General features: G+C 37.5%; 1 protein-coding gene across 2 annotated transcripts in view; it reads right to left on the bottom strand.

Annotated features, from left to right (window-relative positions):
* The window catches only part of LOC145268573 (metabotropic glutamate receptor 3-like), a 1374385-nt gene that overhangs the window by 97838 nt on the left and 1254595 nt on the right, over positions 1 to 21952 (bottom strand). For both annotated transcript variants that reach the window (XM_080124032.1, XM_080124035.1), the window contains one exon: positions 6695 to 6834. In XM_080124032.1, coding sequence (XP_079980158.1) covers positions 6695 to 6834 — 140 coding nt within the window. The remainder of the gene's footprint in view (positions 1 to 6694; positions 6835 to 21952) is intronic.

Consider the following 21952-nt stretch of genomic DNA (forward strand, 5'->3'; position numbering starts at 1 on the left):
TTGTTTTTAAAAAGCCGCTCCCTGTTTATTAGGAGGAGCGAAATGAAAGCTACAGTCTGATATAACAAAGTCGACATTGAACAAACGTTACTTATGCTCTCTTGAGACAACTGGCTTTCGGCCTGTTGTATTTATTTGCTCCCCCACCGAGCAAATTAGGCACAAGGCCAATTTTTAATGTGAGGAGTCAAGGGAAGGGGAAGGGAAAATGGGGACCAGCTCCCGAGAGGAGGGAAATGGGAGCTGGTTAAAGGTCAAGCATCTGGTCTTTGCTAGTCATAGCTAGTCCTAGCTTGCAGCATCTGCCGGAACAGATACTACACTTTGATCATGTCACCCGGGCCCCGGAGGGCGCGCGGGCAAGTGACTTTCAGCCTGTTGTATTTATTTGCTCCCCCACCGAGCAAATTAGGCACAAGGCCAATTTTTAATGTGAGGAGTCAAGGGAAGGGAAAATGGGAACCAGCTCCCGAGAGGAGGGAAATGGGAGCTGGTTAAAGGTCAAGCATGTGGGGTTGCCCCCACATCTGGTCTTTGCTAGTCATAGCTAGTCCTAGCTAGTCATAGCTTGCAGCATCTGCCGGAACAGATACTACACTTTGATCATGTCACCCGGGCCCCGGAGGGCGCGCGGGCAAGTGGCTTTCAGCCTGTTGTATTTATTTGCTCCCCCACCGAGCAAATTAGGCACAAGGCCAATTTTTAATGTGAGGAGTCCAGGGAGGGGGAAGGGAAAATGGGGACCAGCTCCCGAGAGGAGGGAAATGGGAGCTGGTTAAGGGTCAAGCATGTGGGATTGCCCCCACATCTGGTCTTTGCTAGTCATAGCTAGTCCTAGCTAGTCATAGCTTGCAGTATCTGTCGGAACAGATACTACACTTTGATCTGGTCACCCGGGCCCCGGAGGGCGCGCGGGCAAGTGTGGCTTTCAGCCTGTTGTATTTATTTGCTCCCCCACCGAGCAAATTAGGCACAAGGCCAATTTTTAATGTGAGGAGTCCAGGGAGGCGGAAGGGAAAATGGGGACCAGCTCCCGAGAGGAGGGAAATGGGAGCTGGTTAAGGGTCAAGCATGTGGGATTGCCCCCACATCTGGTCTTTGCTAGTCATAGCTAGTCCTAGCTAGTCATAGCTTGCAGTATCTGTCGGAACAGATACTACACTTTGATCTGGTCACCCGGGCCCCGGAGGGCGCGCGGGCAAGTGTGGCTTTCAGCCTGTTGTATTTATTTGCTCCCCCACCGAGCAAATTAGGCACAAGGCCAATTTTTAATGTGAGGAGTCCAGGGAGGGGGAAGGGAAAATGGGGACCAGCTCCCGAGAGGAGGGAAATGGGAGCTGGTTAAGGGTCAAGCATGTAGGATTGCCCCCACATCTGGTCTTTGCTAGTCATAGCTAGTCCTAGCTAGTCATAGCTTGCAGTATCTGTCGGAACAGATACTACACTTTGATCTGGTCACCCGGGCCCCGGAGGGCGCGCGGGCAAGTGTGGCTTTCAGCCTGTTGTATTTATTTGCTCCCCCACCGAGCAAATTAGGCACAAGGCCAATTTTTAATGTGAGGAGTCAAGGGAGGGGGAAGGGAAAAAAAGGGGACCAGCTCCCGAGAGGAGGGAAATGGGAGCTGGTTAAGGGTCAAGCATGTGGGGTTGCCCCCACATCTTGTCTTTGCTAGTCATAGCTAGTCATAGCTTGCAGCATCTGCCGGAACAGATACTACACTTTGATCATGTCACCCGGGCCCCGGAGGGCGCACGGGCAAGCGGCTTTCAGCCTGTTGTATTTATTTGCTCCCCCACCGAGCAAATTAGGCACAAGGCCAATTTTTAATGTGAGGAGTCCAGGGAGGGGGAAGGGAAAATGGGGACCAGCTCCCGAGAGGAGGGAAATGGGAGCTGGTTAAGGGTCAAGCATGTGGGATTGCCCCCACATCTGGTCTTTGCTAGTCATAGCTAGTCCTAGCTAGTCATAGCTTGCAGTATCTGTCGGAACAGATACTACACTTTGATCTGGTCACCCGGGCCCCGGAGGGCGCGCGGGCAAGTGTGGCTTTCAGCCTGTTGTATTTATTTGCTCCCCCACCGAGCAAATTAGGCACAAGGCCAATTTTTAATGTGAGGAGTCCAGGGAGGCGGAAGGGAAAATGGGGACCAGCTCCCGAGAGGAGGGAAATGGGAGCTGGTTAAGGGTCAAGCATGTGGGATTGCCCCCACATCTGGTCTTTGCTAGTCATAGCTAGTCCTAGCTAGTCATAGCTTGCAGTATCTGTCGGAACAGATACTACACTTTGATCTGGTCACCCGGGCCCCGGAGGGCGCGCGGGCAAGTGTGGCTTTCAGCCTGTTGTATTTATTTGCTCCCCCACCGAGCAAATTAGGCACAAGGCCAATTTTTAATGTGAGGAGTCCAGGGAGGGGGAAGGGAAAATGGGGACCAGCTCCCGAGAGGAGGGAAATGGGAGCTGGTTAAGGGTCAAGCATGTGGGATTGCCCCCACATCTGGTCTTTGCTAGTCATAGCTAGTCCTAGCTAGTCATAGCTTGCAGTATCTGTCGGAACAGATACTACACTTTGATCTGGTCACCCGGGCCCCGGAGGGCGCGCGGGCAAGTGTGGCTTTCAGCCTGTTGTATTTATTTGCTCCCCCACCGAGCAAATTAGGCACAAGGCCAATTTTTAATGTGAGGAGTCAAGGGAGGGGGAAGGGAAAAAAAGGGGACCAGCTCCCGAGAGGAGGGAAATGGGAGCTGGTTAAGGGTCAAGCATGTGGGGTTGCCCCCACATCTTGTCTTTGCTAGTCATAGCTAGTCATAGCTTGCAGCATCTGCCGGAACAGATACTACACTTTGATCATGTCACCCGGGCCCCGGAGGGCGCGCGGGCAAGTGTGGCTTTCAGCCTGTTGTATTTATTTGCTCCCCCACCGAGCAAATTAGGCACAAGGCCAATTTTTAATGTGAGGAGTCAAGGGAAGGGGAAGGGAAAATGGGGACCAGTTCCCGAGAGGAGGGAAATGGGAGCTGGTTAAGGGTCAAGCATGTGGGGTTGCCCCCACATCTGGTCTTTGCTAGTCATAGCTAGTCCTAGCTAGTCATAGCTTGCAGCATCTGCCGGAACAGATGGTATTTATTTGCCCCCCCACTGAGCAAATTAGGCACAAGGCCGTTTTTAATGTGAGGTAAAAACCAGCTCCCCTAAAAGGGGTCACTCTGGTTACCAAAAATAATAATTGTCCCAGTATAGAGGGTTTCCCCTCCATTGACTGGTACAAATTATCTTAAGTGCAGTATCTGCCGGAACAGATACTACACTTTGATCATGTCACCCGGGCCCCGGAGGGCGCGCGGGCAAGTGGCTTTCAGCCTGTTGTATTTATTTGCTCCCCCACCGAGCAAATTAGGCACAAGGCCAATTTTTAATGTGAGGAGTCAAGGGAAGGGGAAGGGAAAATGGGGACCAGCTCCCGAGAGGAGGGAAATGGGAGCTGGTTAAAGGTCAAGCATGTGGGGTTGCCCCCACATCTGGTCTTTGCTAGTCATAGCTAGTCCTAGCTAGTTATAGCTTGCAGCATCTGCCGGAACAGATACTACACTTTGATCATGTCACCCGGGCCCCGGAGGGCGCGCGGGCAAGTGGCTTTCAGCCTGTTGTATTTATTTGCTCCCCCACCGAGCAAATTAGGCACAAGGCCAATTTTTAATGTGAGGAGTCAAGGGAAGGGGAAGGGAAAATGGGGACCAGCTCCCGAGAGGAGGGAAATGGGAGCTGGTTAAAGGTCAAGCATGTGGGGTTGCCCCCACATCTGGTCTTTGCTAGTCATAGCTAGTCCTAGCTAGTCATAGCTTGCAGTATCTGCCGGAACAGATACTACACTTTGATCATGTCACCCGGGCCCCGGAGGGCGCGCGGGCAAGTGGCTTTCAGCCTGTGATTTGAGTCGAGTTTCGCTTTTTTTTATACCGAAAACCGAATGTAACGCGTGCCGATGCGGGAAATGTCGAATAATTAACATTTGAAAGTCAATAAAATTAAATAGACAGGCGAGCTCCGTGGATAACTCTGAGATATTACAATTTATAGATGCTATAAAAAGTTTTAAGAAGTTGTGGACCGAGCAAGCGCTTCTTTGAAAGAAGCCTTTTGTGGACATCAAGTAAAAGCGTACATACATACATACATACATACATACATACATACATTTTCGCTTATATATATAGATAAAGATGATATTATATTGTATAACACTGTCAGCTGGTATACACAATTTCAAAATGTTTAAAGAATTACAGTTTAAATATGAAGGTTGCTACAATTGTAACAGTATTATTGAGAAGTCGCTTGTCAACATGGTTACTTGTCTGTGCTTAATGTAAGAATTTAATGAACGGAAAATATCGCAAAATTGAATATAAGTTAAAAATCTTATCCGAAAATTAGCAAATTCAGTAAACTGTAGAATTGGTAAGGCATTTTGATTCTCATGTTTTAGGATTGTTGCAGTTTATTAATTCTGGTATAGTTTAGATATTTTCTTTCTCAATTTGTTAAGCGAATGTAGTGCATAGTTATAAAGTAAAGAACGCTATTATTTATCCATACATTATGTAACCATAATGATCTCGATTTGTCCCGTAAAAAAATCCAGTTTAGTGAAATACGATTTAGCTTTCTGGACGTTGAAAATTGACCCAGTGTTCAATTTGTCTCGCCAGCTTAGCCATTAGTACTGCAAGAGGCACTTACTTTGCATCGATTATTGCATTAATTAACACCTGCTTTTTTATAAGATGCTTACATACGACTGTTATTGGATTCGAGTTTCACGACCAGCAGTAATTAACAATTCTCATACTGATTACTGCCTAAACACTAAATATTGTATAAATACAAGTATTTTTAATACATTTTTCAATTATTATACATTTAAATCCCATTTCAAGAAATAAAAATTGGATAATTATTAATATTGAATTTAAAAATAGCTACGAACAAATGCAACCAACTGACATTCGGCTATTTAATACTGTCTGATAGCGTATTATGCTTGAAGGCATTTTAGCATTTATAAGAACTTAATCTCCCAGCTAAAACTAGGACTAGATTCGAATCTCTCCTCGACTAATAAATATCCCTTTCCATTCGTGATCATCGCGTAAGCATGAAGAACAACTACTACCAGCAGTTATAAAAATAATAAAAATTTATTAAAAAAAGTACTATATGTATATGAACGATTGTGTGTGTATGTGTGTGTTCATGCGTTTGTGTGTGCATATATATTCTCTTATTATAAAAAGGGATTTTGCCTGTCCATGTGCGAGTTCGTTCTCTATGGATTCGAGAACGGCTCGATTTTTATGAAATTTCACACTAAGATACTTTATGTGGTTGGTTGTGTTCTTAGATAGGTTGTGTGTCGGAATCTCTTCGATCAGTTTCAATAATTATTAATCGAAATAATCCGATAGTAAAAAGAAACCGCAGACGGTTTGCACCAAAAGTTACATCTTACACAGCCTAATACCACAAGGGCATTTAAAAAGTGTGATTATCACACACGGTCAAACATATACAATCAACAGTAAATTTTTATATGAAAGAGGCGCGTTTAAAATGGGTGTTTCTGTTTAAAGGACAATCGCACAATCGCGCACATGTACTTTTTACATGTTAAACTGAAATTCAAACCACTATCACTGCACAACCAGTAATAGCTGGCATATAAAATGAACAGTAGATAATTTTCTATATGACAAGGGCACGTTCGAAATAAATGAGTTTTTTGTTGTTTAGAGCACAACTGAAGCATAATACTTAACTTTGCGTGTTACATTTTAATGCTACCATAATATAGAAAAATAATTTTATAAAATCAACAATAGGTTCTGTACAGTGCAATATAGACTACAATTTATTATGAACTTAGCCATACATACATATATATATATATATATATATATATATATATATATATATATATATATATATTTATTTACCAGTGGTGAAAAAAACGGACTAGAGTGCTCAATGTGTAGCCAGAGCAGTATATAAGAAATTTATTACTGTGATTCCAGAATGAGTTTACATAGTGTTTCAACTAGAGGAATATCCTCAAAGAGAGGAAATATCCAACTAGCATCGTCAGAATTCATAGATGTCCATCTATGAATTCTGACGATGCTAGTTGGATATTTCCTCTCTTTGAGGATCTTCCTCTAGTTAAAACACTATGTAAAATCATTCTGGACTCACAGTAATAAATTTCTTATATATATATACATATATATATATATATATATATATATATATATATATATATATATATATATACTGAACAAGAAGGTTAGTAAGCTAGATAGATGAATAGATAAATAAATAAATAAATATATAGATAGATGGATGGATAGATATGTATGTATGTAGGTATATACAAATTGAAACATTTATATACTGTTTTTTATAATAATTTACCTTTATTATTTTTATTGTTTTCCTTAGAAAAATCATTTCATTTGAAATGCAATTCATTCTTCATAATTAGCTCTTTACATATGTGCTGATCTTGAAATAATTCTATTTAGGTTGATATATTACGAAACATATTTTAAAACATTTCAGCATAAAATCACAAACTAATTTGATGCTGTGAAATGCATACAGAACGATTTAGTATCGAAAGTAAAGATTGCTCACTTACACCTGTCAATTTTCCGTCTTTGAAAAAGCCAACTGTGCTCCATTCGTAGTTATCTTTGGATGTTTGACGGAAATTCAAAATTCGGTACCTGGCGGGTCCATCACCATTTGATAAAAATGAAAAGTTTGAGCCACTCAAACCTGGAGGTAATAGGAATAATAAAAAAACAGAATTATGAGCAACATACATGCTAATGCCAATGAAAAATATAACTGATAATAAAATAAAAAGACAAAATTAAAAGCAGATGGACAGATTATCTGACATAATAAAAAGTAAATAAAAAAATATGTTGAAATTGATCACTGATAAAATGTAATAATAAAAATAAGATTAGTCATCATTGAGACTGTATACATCTGTTTACAGCGTAAGGACAGACTAAAGTAATATTTTCTATTAAGTTTATACAGAATTATCTCATGAGTACGGAGAAGATTTAAAACAAATTACTAAACTGTTTGAAATGCTGCATGGTGGCTATTGTTTGCAAGGTGTAATAAATCCATTAATCGAATTCAGAAATAAAAATCTGAATTTTGATATGCATCAATGTTTCCATTTTGGTCGATTATGTTAAATTAAAATAAAGTGCTGACGTAAATGTTCCAGGAAAATAATTATAGTAAATATAATAGATTATTATTATTATTATTATTATTATTATTATTATTATTATTAATAATAATAATAATAATAATAATAATAATAATAATAATAATAATAATAATAATAATAATAATGGCTGATGAAAAAGTCAAGATAATATCAATAATAGGATCACTCGGAACAATTCCGAAACACTTTGGAAAAAAAAGAGAGAAAATGGAATACGAGGGATCTCTGGAAAGCTACAATGAATAACAATCATAAAAATACCTGAACTATTAAAGAAACTACTTGAATGCGGCGACTACTACACATGAGCCATATGGGCAGGCCAAACAAACTGCTCCAGAGGAAAACGATGAAGCGTTCCATGAAACAAGAATATTGAAGCTGCATATCTATAAGCCATCCTGTCCCCAAATTCCTCATCATCGTGCTCCCAAGAGTGATGCCAAAACGTCAAGTAGCAAGAAGGATGGAAAGACCGAGGAAAGAACGCTGACTAGACCTCCGATTAACAAGTGCGAAGAGAACTGGGAACTTGGGGAGGCTTATTGCCATTCAAATACCAGTTGATACCAAATAACCGCCGTCAGGGAGAACTCAAAGGTAAGCGGTCGTTGCGATAATGCAAAATTATTTGCAAATGTTCTCTAAAGAGGTAGACAATATTGAAAAACTGAGGAGACTTGTTGTCACTAAACTTCCAGGGACTACCCAGGTTGTTATCACGGAGAGATTTTTGAAGGCCTCTGTGAAAGCGCCTTGAGAGCCACTAATAATGATAATACAAACATAATGAATTGAATACATACAATCTTGTTTTACATTTATTCTGGATCCTTAAGAAACTGAATAAATAAGTTCATTTATTCTGATAAATATACCAGATGACGAGGAGATATGCAAAATCACTGCAATCGAATGTTGGGCATTACTGAAGAGATATACTACATAAACGTCGGGTTTCAAGGTTCTTTAGTTTTGCATAATACTTGAACTAGCAGAGTTTTTGTAACTTTAAATTGACTCATACGGTGTTCTCACCTGCACAATTACTTTAAAACTTAAAAAAAAATGTTTTTCTCAGAAAAGTTTTACACATTTTTAGGGAAGACGAGAATAACAGTGTAAATGAGACTGGAATTACAAGGTTTAGTACCAACACCCGGCAGGTACTTTTGTTGTATCAGCTAGAACTTACTCTTTTACAGTGATTGATGGCAGTTTTGGAATCGGCTTTAGTCTCAGTACAACTTCATGTTTTTTCTGTGATCCTCTTTCCAGAAAGGCAATGTTATCTTTTTAAAAATGGCTTCTCTATAAAATGTGTGTCTTTACTCCCCTCTTTTGAAGAGAAGCGTTTGGCTTCGAAATGCCAAGGCCTGAAAAGGTTTCCCTATCCTGGAATATTGTAGTCCCTTTCGAACTGAAAGCATAATAAACTTTAATTGTAATTTTTTAAAAGGTTTGTAATTTTAACTTATTCTATAAACTTAGTTTGTGTTTTTAGATGTATTTATAGTGTATTTCCATATCTCCAACCTCCCATTCTTATATTGATTCATTTTAACTTGCGAGTCTCCTCCCCATGTTATACAATAAAATATGATAATTAAATTTTCTAAGGTGGACTTGCATTTAAAAAAAGCTATAAATCTATTTTAAACTTTAACTGTCTTTAATCTGCCTTAAAAATGGATATTACAAAAAAATCAATTTATTTTATTGTATTATTTTATTCTATTTATATATATCGTGCTATCTACCCACTTGAAACTATTTTCACCGATTTTTCTCGTATAACATTTGTTTGTAATATATTAGTTATAGTATGCAATATATGCATAGACACAATAGAAAAAGTGGAAATACGCATCTCTTTTCTAGTAGTCATTCCCTTTAGTAAATGAGTTTGTACGTTTTAAATTATTAATACAGAAATGGTAAATTATACTTTTAATTAAATGAAAAAAGAAGTATTTAAATCAAAGCACGCATTTGGCTCTTAAGGCAGATTCTCCCTCCCTTTCTCTTACTGCTCTCAAATAAACTCTAATCTTTGCACCCCAATTCATTCCACGTGGAGACACTCGTCTTTTAGTTGGACCAACATTGGTCACTCAAAGAACACCAAGTGAAGTTCATCTATATATCTGTGTTGAGAAACCTCTCTATGTAGATCTAGTCCCACCATTTCTTTTGCTTTCTTTGCTTTATATTCTCTTACACATTCAAATAATTATTATTAATATCCTATTCATTTATTTTAAAACAAATTAGTTGCTAGAGCAGATTGGTTTTCTCACAGTACTTGAAAGATAACATTTCTTGTAAACGTAAGAGAGGGATCTATCTCCAATCCTGATCTTATTTCTGAAGAATTGAGAAAAACTTTAAAGTAAGATACTCAATATCTTCATCAATGCGGGAGCACAGAAATACCTGGTGTAGAAACCGGGCGCACAGTTAACGCTCTCGGTGTGATGGACCGGAAGCTTTTGTCAGATCATGCATCTAAGAGAAAGGAACTTCTGAAAACAAAACTGAGAGAGGTAGGCTTCCTCAGTCATGGTTGACAACCTTCCTGAAGCTGGTGACTCGAACAAATTCCCGACTTGCAAACGTAATTTGCTTAATGAATAGATAGGCTCTTCCTATCGCCGGCTTTCACACTATTAGCCAGGCCAGAGGTACAATACCAGGACTCACCAGAATCACCCTGTGCTTGGCCTTATTTCCTGACTAGGACAATGCACTCCATTTCCCCTATTCCCTATTTTTAAAATTCTCTCTTTCTCTCAGAAACTGGGAAAATTTGCTTGCATGCCACTTGTGCTCACTAGACTTGTTTGGGCCGGTCTTGTCTGAGAGGTTGAGGGTAACTGATTGACAGTTTGTATTGCTGCTGTTTCCGACTGACAGTACAGGTGCTCTAACACTTTGATCACGCTTAGACTGGCTACTCTATACTCAGATATATAATATCAGGATAGTAGTAGTGCCATGTCGCGCATGGAAAGAAACCCTCCTGCTATATATGGCTGGCTTTCATGAGACCACACATTCTCGACTGGACTCGGCTACTGGACCTCTGCGCATGTATACTGGGGATCAAAACAGGCCCACTTTGGCCAACGTTCTTCCCCTAACCTAACATTAAACAAAAACATAATTAAATGATAACCAAAAAATATATCACGATAAAACTAGGCAACCACCCAAACAAAACCAATTCTTCTACGCCCTTGAGGCTCACTTTCACAAATACCCCTGGGCTTAAAGGTAATATAGATGTAGAGTCTTTCCTTTTAGTAAACTCCCTTAATATCTTAGCATTAAGTACAACAAACTTACACTCTTCATTCCCTTCTAACACTTTAATATTACAGGATACCTCCCTCTTTGCGGTAAGGACTCGGATATATGTATACATGCGCTTAGAGTCTATATTCGTAGCACCTTCCCTTAAACTAGAGAGAAAAATCTTTAATCGGATGGCCAGGCTTTTAAGTGCTTTCAACTAACGTTTTATCACTGCGTTAGTTACTTATATTTTCTCTGCTGTTTTTCCTCAAGACAGGATTGTACCCTAATTGATCATGTCTCTGATAGTATAGCTGCAGAACTCTCCTTGGGTAGGAACGCCCAAATATATGCGTTTGGTGACTTTAATATCCAACATAAAAATTGGCTCGGTTTTTCAGGTTACACAGATGCAGCTGGACGCTCCACTAATATCTTCTCTGTAGCCCATTTCCTCACATAGACTAATGTTTCCAACTAGCCTACCAGATCGTGAACCTCTGCAGGTTTCACTTCTAGACCTATTCCTCACCACACTACCTGAGAATGATGTGATTAATGCCCACAGTCTACTTGGAAACGCATATCACCTAGTGGTATCAGTTGACATCACATTTATATCCCAACCTGAAGGTGAGAAATCATTGCTCAAAACCACAAGGTACTACAAGAGGGCTTACTGGGAAACCATCAGAGAACACATCCGAGATGCCACATAGATCAATATCTTCTCTCTTCCTGCTGAACAGTGTGACAATCAGACAACTGGATGGTGCTAAGCGGCAATTGAAGCACATGTTCTCACATGAAAGTATTATACCAAGCCCCACTTACCCCATGGTTCACTACAGATTGTGCAGCTGCTATCGCACAAAGACAGCATGCAGTTTGTACGTCATAAGTCAAATATAAATAGGCAAAATTCGTAGATGCTAGAAATCATTGTAAGAGAGAAATAGTGACAGCCAAAAGAAAGCATGCTGAAATAATCAGGGAATGCATAGAATCGCCAAAGGTAGGAACTCATGATTTCTGAAAAAATCTATACTAGTGTAGTGAATAAAGGTCAATCAGTGATTCCTCCACTGAACAACAACCAGAAGTTTGCATGCACGGAAACGGAGAAGGCGGAACTGCTGTCCTGGCGATTGCCTCTAAATTCACCTTAGACCCAACACCATCCCAAATTTCCCTATGCGAACTAAAGCCACATTAGACGATATAAAAATCACCCCTTCTCATGCCTGCGATATCATAAAAAATTTACACACCTCAAAAGCGTGTGGCCCTGATCTCATCTATGCTATACTAATTAAGAAATATTTAACTGAGCAAGTCCCATACTTTCCAAGCTCTATAATAAATGTATTGCTGAATATTGCTTCCCTAATAGCTGGAAAATAGCCTCTGTGGTACAAATATACAGGAGGTCTGATGAAAGAACAGACCCTCTCAATTATTTCCCCATTAATCTCTTCACCTCTTCACAAAAATCTTTGAGACCTTAATTAATCAAACACTAGTTCACCACCTCGCAAAAGCAAATCTTCTCTCTGACAAACAGTATGGATTCAGGCAATGTCGTTTTACTGCATATATTTAAACATTTATCTGTGGATGCATTTACCATGTACTGGATAAAGCTGCTTGAGCCCTTGATATATCCAAGGTCTTTTACAAATTAAATCTTACGTTATAACTGGATGTATACTAAATATAATTGGATACATATTAGACAATAGAAGTATACAGGTTGTCATTAATGGACATACATCCAAGAAGCATAACATTATTGCGGGAGTGTCCCAGAGGTAAATCTTTGGACAATTATTATTCCTGGTATTCAAAACCGACCTCCTTTATAATATTGTGTCCGAGATGGGTATATTTGATGATGATACAATGCTCTATAACGTGCAATTGGGAAGAACAAATGTACATAAATCTAAGACAATGGCCAAATATTAGAAAATGACCTCCAAACCATAGGTGAATGGGGATGCAAATGGATGGTAACATTTAATGCTAGGAAAACTAAGCTGCTCTCCTTCAAACAGTTACAAGACACTTCTCGAACCGCCTATATCGATGAAAAAGAACACCCTACCTGAGAATTCTACCTTCAACCTCCTTTTTTGGGATTATTTTATCATATTTTACTTTGTGGGCAATATGAACTGGAACAAATACATAGAGGACATTGCAAAGACTGCTGCAAAGATGGTGGGTTCCCTCAATCGAGATAGAAGACTGAGAGTATTCCGTACCTCTACAAGGCCACCATTCGCTCATGCATAGAGTTTTGTTGCCACATCTGGGCTGGTGCATCTAATATTAGCCTCTCCATCTTGGATAGGTTCCAAAAAAGAGTTGCCAATCTAATTTGTCCCACTTTATCAACTAAGCTCCATCGTCACAATGTTGCATCTCTGTGCCTGTTTTAATGGAATGTGTTCTGGTGAACTCGTTACACTTGTACCCCGTACATATCCCCGAAAAACCTGTTTAGCAATACGATCTTACCCCTTCACTACTGAGGTCCCTAGATGCCAAAAATATGTATATTCTAATAGTCCGTCCCTTGAACAGCTACACTTTGGAATTCCTTTCCTGCTACCTGCTTTCCTGGTTCTACTGATATGTAGAAGTTTAAATATAAAATAAACCGACATCTTGTAAATCTTTCCTAGATATGTTCCTAAAAAGTAGACTTTTTCGTCCAAGTGGTGGTATGCCTTGTTAGGCGTTAAACGTGTTAGGAGTTAACGTTAAATAAACAAATAAATGAATAAATAGAGCTGGTAGAGTGTATATGTGAGACAAGTGAATGTAAAACATAAAAACATGATATACATGAAAAGTAATTATAAAATGCATGCTGAATATGTGTGGGAGGCTGGTATATGGATCTGCAGAATAGATTTCCATATAGGGACCAAGGAGTCGGGGTCGGGAGTCGGAGTCGGAGTCGGAGTCGAGAGTCGGGATCGGAGTCTAAGATACCAAAGGTGTCGGAGTCGGAATTGGAGTCGACATTCTAGGAATTCAAGGAGTCGGAGTCGGCCTTTCACCATCTGACTCCGCAACCCTGCACGCAAGCACGCACCAGCAAATAGTAGACGTATCACGGGTTAAGACAGACAATTAGTGAGGACAATCGTCCGTTATACAACAAACACAACGTAAATACATAGATACATACGTATATATGTCGCGTTTCATTATAAAATATATAAGTATGACTTAGAAAACGACAAAGCAAACGATATACAAATATGTTAATTTGGTTCAATATACAGCACTTTGTTATTGTCAAAGATTTGGGATTTGTATTGCTGTACACATAGACTGGAAAAAGTTGTCAAAAAACAAAAACAAATCAAATAAATAGTATCAAAGGCAAGATAAGTTAGTTTTCTACCTAACTGGATAGTTTTATAATGTTTTTTATTTAATGTAACATTCAGCTCAAACAACAAACGGTGTTTACCGATGTATTGGATAATTTAAAATTGCGCACGACTCTTTCTTTGACACGGTAAGTTTGGGAAAAGGAGTTAAAAATAAAAAAATATATACACAACACTGTTAAAACCTCCCCGAATATATGTCGGCATATGTCACGGTAACATATATTGAGCGAGTTTCTCACAGTATTTTGTCGAGTTTTTTTTTAATTTTATTTTAAACTCCTTTTCCAAAACTTACCGTGTCAAAGAAAGAATCGGGCGCCATTTTAAATTTTGCAATACATCGGTAAACATTGTATGTTTTTCGAGCTGAATAAACATGTTACATTAAATACAAACACTAGAAAATTATCCAGTTAGATAGGAACTTTTCTTGCTTTTGATAACATTTATTTATTATATATTAGTTTTTTGACAAATTTTTCGAATCTATGTGTACAGTAATACAAACCCTTACTCTGTGTATATCGGTTATCTAGTCGAGTTTTATTTTTCTCAGCTTTTATTAAAAAAACAATCAATATATGTACTTTGAAGGTTCCATACAAACATTAAAAAAGAGTAAGAGATAGTAAATGATTTAGAATGATAACAACTTCTTTGATACAAAACTTATTTTAAAACGTTTGCAAATATTGTTTTAAAAAACGTCAGTCTCCGGTTACTTCAATATAAAGAAACAAACAATTTTCGAAGACTATTTTTCGTACATCTCATTTTTATTAAAAACGAGCGTGGGTGTCCGGTGTTGCCCGGGTGTTTGTAGATGCGTGTTGAGCAAAATAAAAAAGTTGTAGAAGCAGGTTCGAACCCGTGACGCGAAGGCAGAAAAAATGAAGGTGTGCGTACGAGTGTTGGTTGAGCAAATAAAAAGAATCCGAAAAATTGAGAACGTAAAAAAGTGGTAGTAGGCAGGCAAGCAGGTACCGGGAAGGAGGAAAAGAACGTGAAAATAAAACAAAAAACGTGACGAGTATGCTTTTCCGCTCATCGCCAAAACGGAAGAGATGAATGTTTAGATCAAGTCAATCGAAAAAGGGGGACAGCTTTCGAAAAAATTGGCGAAAAAACCGACCCCTGCGTGTTGAAAGTGCCGAGTTTAGGATAAAGAAATTAATGCCTTTAACCAATTCTTCGATATTTGTCGTCTGAAATGTAGAGCTTGGAAACGATACAGATCTCGTGAAGATCCGTCACCTTTGTCGAAAGTGTTAGGCAGACATATAAACATACATGCATACATACATTTTAGCAGACCGGTGAGATTTATATTATAGACTAGCGGGGCTACCCGGCGTTGCTCGAGACCGTATAAACAATGGAAAAATTGAATTTGATTTTGTAATATATTTGTTATTCTTATGAGAGAGCAATTTTGTATGTTTATTTATCATTTGCTATTTCGAGCAAAAGAAGAATTTACCTACATAAGACGGGCATTACACATAAGAAATAATTGTATCTTACCTATGGTAGGTAATTTACAGCATGTATATGCAAGGACGGATAGTATACAACACATTATTCTCATCAAATCCCAAGCGATGCCAGATATTTTGCTAATATGTATTCTCACCTACTATATTCAATCCCAGGCAACGCTCGGTGTTTTGCTAGTATATATCTCAATCAATCTCATTAAATCCTGGGTGATGCAAGGTATTCTGTTAGTATATATTTCATTCAATCTAATTCAATCCAAGGCAACGCCAAGTATTCTGCTAGTATATATTTCCATATATCTCATTACATCCCAGGTGACCGTCTATTCCGCTTGCATACATTTACATGTATTTCATTGAATCCAGGGTGACTCTGGGTTATTTGTAAGTATATATGTGGACGTATCTCGGTGAATCCCATAATTCTTGGATTGTTACAAATTTCGACAATTTAACCCACATTATAGCTCACCTGTCTTAAATAATAACTTTGAGACATTGTTTTAGCTGGTTTTTCATTACAAACACATCATCCAAATAACTAACATTTCATCATTTTTCATAATTTTTGGATATGTTACTAATTTCAACAAACATGTCACACGGTTTAACTTACATTATCGTCCCCACTCTTACTAAAATAAAAACTTTGATACATAGGCTATGGTATATTACTAATTTCTACTATCATTTTTCATAAATAAATCCACATTATCGCCCCCTTCTATCACTAAAATAATAACTTTAAGACATTGTATGGATGGTTATTTCATTACAAACCCACCAACAAAGTAACTAACATTATATTATTTTCATAATTCTTGGATATGTTACTAATTTCGACAATTATTTTTAATGAAAAAACCAACATAATAACCACCTCTTACTAAAATAATAACTTCCATAAATTGTCTGGTATGTCTACTTAATTACGAAGACAGCAATCTAATACCCACATTTCATCATTTTTCATAATTTTTGGATATGTTGCTAAATTCACCCGTCATTTTTCTGAGTTCAATCACATAATCCTTCTCCTCTTAGTAAAATAATACCTGTGAGATATTTCTGGGCTTTTTATTTCATTACAAACACATCAATAATATACCTCACATTTCATCATTTTCATAATTCTTGGATATGTGATGAATTTCGACAATCAACTTTAATGAGTGCCACATATAATCGCCCAATTCTTACTAAAATCATAAATTTGCTACATTGACTAGGCTGCTTATTTCATTATAAACACACCAACACAATAACTAACACTTCATTTTTTCATAATTCTTGGATATGTTACTAATTAAGACAATAATTTTTCATGAGTTAATCCACATTATCGCCACTTCCTATTACTAAAATAATAGCTTTTAGACAGTATGGCTGTTTTTTTTCATTACAAACACACCTATAAAGTTACTCACATTTTACCATTTTTTTATAATTCTTGGATATGTTACTAATTTCGAGAATTAGTTTTAATGATGTAACCCAAATAATCGCGCTCCTCTTTAACCGATAGGATCCCGTTGCTCTTAAAAAATTAAAAACTCTGTTACATCTTCTAGCCTATCTATTTCATTATGAACACACCCATAAAATAACTCACATATGAATTTTTTTCATAATTCTTGGATATGTTACTAATTTCGACAATCAGTATTTATTATTTTACCCGCATAATCTCAAGTAGTAACCCATCTTAGAATGACCAGATTACATATTGCTTAACTTTAGTGATCTGCATAAATCATTTGGTAATCCCAAGTAGTAACCCATCTGATAATGACCAGGCTACCTATTGCTTAACTTTAGTGATCTGCATAAGTCATTTGGTAATCCCAAGTAGTCACCCATCTTAGAATGACTAGACTACATATTGCTTAACTTTAGTGATCTGTATAAGTCATTTGGTAATCTCAAGTAGTCAACTATCTTAGAATGACGAGACTACATATTGCTTAACTTTAGTGATCTGCATAAATCATTTGGTAATTATTGTCTCAATTTAGTAATCGATAAATATAAATTATGCATCTCTTTATAATAGAAGATAATGCTCGGTAGAAAATTAAGCTGCATTAGACAGTTACTTGGTCTTTTGCCTAAGATCAAAGTGTAGTGTATGTTCTTAGAATTCAAGCGGTCTCATCTTTCGTAGAAACAAACGTTACTCGAAAATAAGGAGGATTTATGCCTGGGATGTGATCAAATCTTTCGTATATGTAATGTTTTTAGATGCATTGTTTACATTTTAAAATATGGTAACAGGAATCTCGTTTCCTGCCTAGACATCTCTCTCTGTTTGTGTGTGTATGTCTCTCTCCTTCTCTCCCTCTCTCTCTCTCTCTTCATCTTCCATACTCTAAAGAGAAATAGTATTACTGAAAAAGAAAATGGCGTTTGGCTTTGTTTTTTTGTAAAAACGTCGATCGCTAATATTTTTTAAGCGTATTGTTTTTTACTTAACATTTTTGGTTTGTTATTTTTTGTTTTACTATCGTATCTAACTATTTTTAACTTGCTAATAACTTTGGTAACGTTTTCATGGCGTGTAAGGTAATATTGTAATGTGTATGATAGTCGCCTTTTTATCGATAACAACCTCTTATTATATGAAATGTTTTTTTTATATACAGACCGCAATTACAGCTTGGTGACGTAAAGGTCACGTGACATGACTCAGCGTTAATTATATTACGGATAAATATCGTTTTAATGTCACTTTTGCGGGGGCTATAGAAAAAGGGTCAGCTAAATAACTTAGAGTTGACATTTTGCGCCAAATATTCGATATTTGTCGTCCGGAAGGTCGTGCTTTCATATGAGACCACATTTGTTAATTTTTGTTCTGTTGGTCGAATATTTTAATAGACATGCACACACACACACATACATACATACATACATACATACATACATGATGGCGGCAAATTCGCTTTCGAACCTTGCCATCACTCGATATAGCACAAAAAAGGTATATAGAAACACGGGAACATTCAGTGATGGGCTGCACGAATGTGGCTTATAAGCCTTGCTAAACTCTGGCATTCCTTAGCACATATTGTACAGATATGTGCACCAATAACAGCGCCGATGAGTAGACTGGTGACTCATCAGCCCAGCTCTTCTAAATCATATTCTTCCGCACACCTCACACTCTATACCAATTTGCCTCCCCCTCCCATCCACGGCTCCTTTCATTCTCCCTTCTCGGATATCGTGCTTCAGCCGTTCATACTGGGTTCGATCCACCTCAATCTTGCCCACGCCTCCCCGCAAAATCCTTCTCCACTATCCGCGATCCAAACACACATACATACATACATACATACATACATACATACATACATACATACATACACACATATACACATTATCGCTTTTATAGATATATAGAAGACGTTATTGACATCAATACCTATGTAGCATTTGATGATACCTGCTAAACTCACTCGGCCCACAAGCATTACATCAACAGATGTCGCCATGATGATTCTCCTGTGTTTGTGCGACCGTGACTGTTATTCTATTACTTGTTTGTATTTTTACCTTCCATCTTGGAGTGGCAAAAATAACAAAATTTTCTTTTTTTTATCATGCATGCTTTTCATTTTCCTGGAAGATCTTTTTAAACTTCGTTGACTTTTTATTACTTTACACTGAATTTCCTTCGAAATGCCCCCCCCTTATACTGAGATGCGTATTACTTCAACTTTCTTGCAACTTATCTTCTCTCTTGTCTACTATACTTAGTGCAATTGCTATTGTGAGATCATTTCCCCTACTTAATGTCAGTATGAATAAATCGAATATCAGGGTGACTTCAACAATTTAGCCGTATTCACACTGCTTGGCTATCTAGCGAAACTATTCTAAGAATGAATGACCTTGTTCATCTGAATTTGTGTCTTATTACACGGATATTCGAACTATCTTTGGAATATTGTCTAAAATGTCCAATGGATGCTCTGATAGTCTTTATTTCTTGATGCTGAAAGACAAATGTGCCCCTTATTTATTGTTTCACTAAACCATCCGATAATAAACTATCTAAGCCTAACATCGTTGTCAAAGTCATTCATTGTACCTTCAAAATAGAGTTTGAATTCCTGAATAAATCTGTTCATTCAGTTCACGAGGTTTGCGGTTTACTTGTCTATCCTTAGTGGGTGACCTTGAGATTTATTGTAAACATTGATATATTGTTTAAATATCCTTGAATATTTCACTAAATTTTAAAATCAAACGTAGAAACTGATACATTGCTAAATTCTAACATACCCCATCAGTGCAATATGTTTAATAAATCTTATTTTTATGGTCGAATAGAACAGAGTGTCCCGATTAATTCTTACTTTATACTACAAAAAATGATTTATCATATGCTCAAAGTAAATTACGTTGATAAAACAGATCGTCAATGGATATTTGATAAGTATCTCTTGACAAAGAAAAATGTAATTTTGGATCGATAACCGTACAGACTTAAATAAATGTTTTCGGTCAATGCCTATTAGGTGTAATCTACGTATTTCTTTATATTTAGAATGATAGTAATGTGGAAATGTCAAGTTTCATAAGCGAGTAGCGCTACAGGAAACTAACCTAACTCTGAATCTCGACCATAAGTTAAAAAGTCATTACTACAAAACAACAAGGTAATTTAAGAAAGCTGGCTGGGAAACTATCAAGGATCACATCAAAATGCTACATGAAATAATATTTTTCTTATTCTGAAATCTGTGTTCAAATGATCCCCGGAATTGTTCAAGGTAGCAATTGAAGCACAACTTTCTTAGCAATGTTCACGCTTGTCAATGGTTTACTCCTTCTTGTGAAGCTATCATTGCTCACAGGAACATACATACCGCTGATTTATCCGATCTATATTTATTTATTACAAATGGGCAAAGTATATAGAAGCTAGTAATAATTGTAAGAGTGAAAAAGACGAACCTGAGAAAAAGCAATCACAAGTAACAAGAGAATAGATTTAATCACAAGCAATAGCCATTCGCGATCTCTAAATAAATGTTAACAGTGTATAAAATAATGAGCAATCAACAATGCCTTTACTATCCAAATAATTGAAATTATTTGCATGGCACAGAGAATGGAGATGCCATGAAGGATTATCTGAAAATCATCATTTACCATTTCAGTAATGCCATAAAAAATTAAGCATATGAAAGGCGGGCTGACTTGATATCATTCCAGCTATAATAGTAAAAATGCTCCACTGAGTTTGCCCAAGTTTCTCCAAACTTTTAAAAAATGTCTTAACCATTTCTTTCTTCTGTTTGCCAGTTTTCTAAGAATTATGGCGATAGAGCTGACACAATCAATTATCGCCTCATTAAACTCATTTTAATCTTCGACAAAATTTGTCAGTACTTAATGAATTAAGCGCTAGCCCATTACCTCTGAGATTATAAACATTTTTCTTGAATATAAATTCAGGCAAGTTGTTTCAACTCTAGATATTCTATCTGTAATCTCTGAATGTATATAACCCGCACTCAATAATTAAGGGTAAGCTAGGGTATTTGCTCTAGATATATTTATGGTCTTTGACTGAACATGGTGTGATAGTATAACGATGAAAATTAAACCATATAGTATTACTGGACGGATACTTAATGACTTTTTTTTTAGATAAGAGAAGAATCAATGTTGTTGGTGATAGCCATACGTCAAAATGATATATATTCAAATGTCCCATAAGAATCGCTGTTTTTACCTGCATTATAAACGGTTGTCATAAATTAACTCCTTGATAAAATTCTTTCTGAGATGAGTACACATGCTGATTACACTACGCGCTACAAAAGATGTGAGGGGGAAATGAATGAACACATTTCTAAAGACATAGCTATTAGGAAAATATCAATCTATACTGGAGATTCGCTGTAAATGGATAGTGTCTTTCAAGGTTGCTAAGACAAATCTTATTTCCTTGCATAATTTCAAGAGATATTCTTAACGACTGATTACCATGATTTATGATACACGACCTGAAAATACTTCATTCGAGGTCATCAGCCTAATATTCACAGCAAAAACAAATACATTGAAGCCATTATCAAAGATGCTCCGGAGAAGTTAGACTCAATCTACCGAACTAGAAGGTTGCTAACACATGAGAGTATTCTATATCATTACAAAGTTAGTATTCGTTCAGGTACAGAGTATTGTTGCCACAGTTAAGCTAGTGTCACGGCCACTATTTTCTCACCATAAACCAGGGTTCAAGGAAAAGTCGTCAATTAGGTATAAAACTAGCTTTCATCGCCGAGATGTTGAATCTCTGCTCGCTTTACAATGTATTTTAATGGAATACACACTGACAAACCCGAAGCCCTGCATCTCCTCCACGTAAATACCTCCAACTAAACGTTCAAAATCCCGCCCCAACACAGTAGAAA

Source organism: Euprymna scolopes, chromosome 4 (genome assembly GCF_053919585.1).
Source record: "Euprymna scolopes isolate OS-2025 chromosome 4, ASM5391958v1, whole genome shotgun sequence".
NCBI lineage: Eukaryota > Metazoa > Mollusca > Cephalopoda > Sepiida > Sepiolidae > Euprymna > Euprymna scolopes.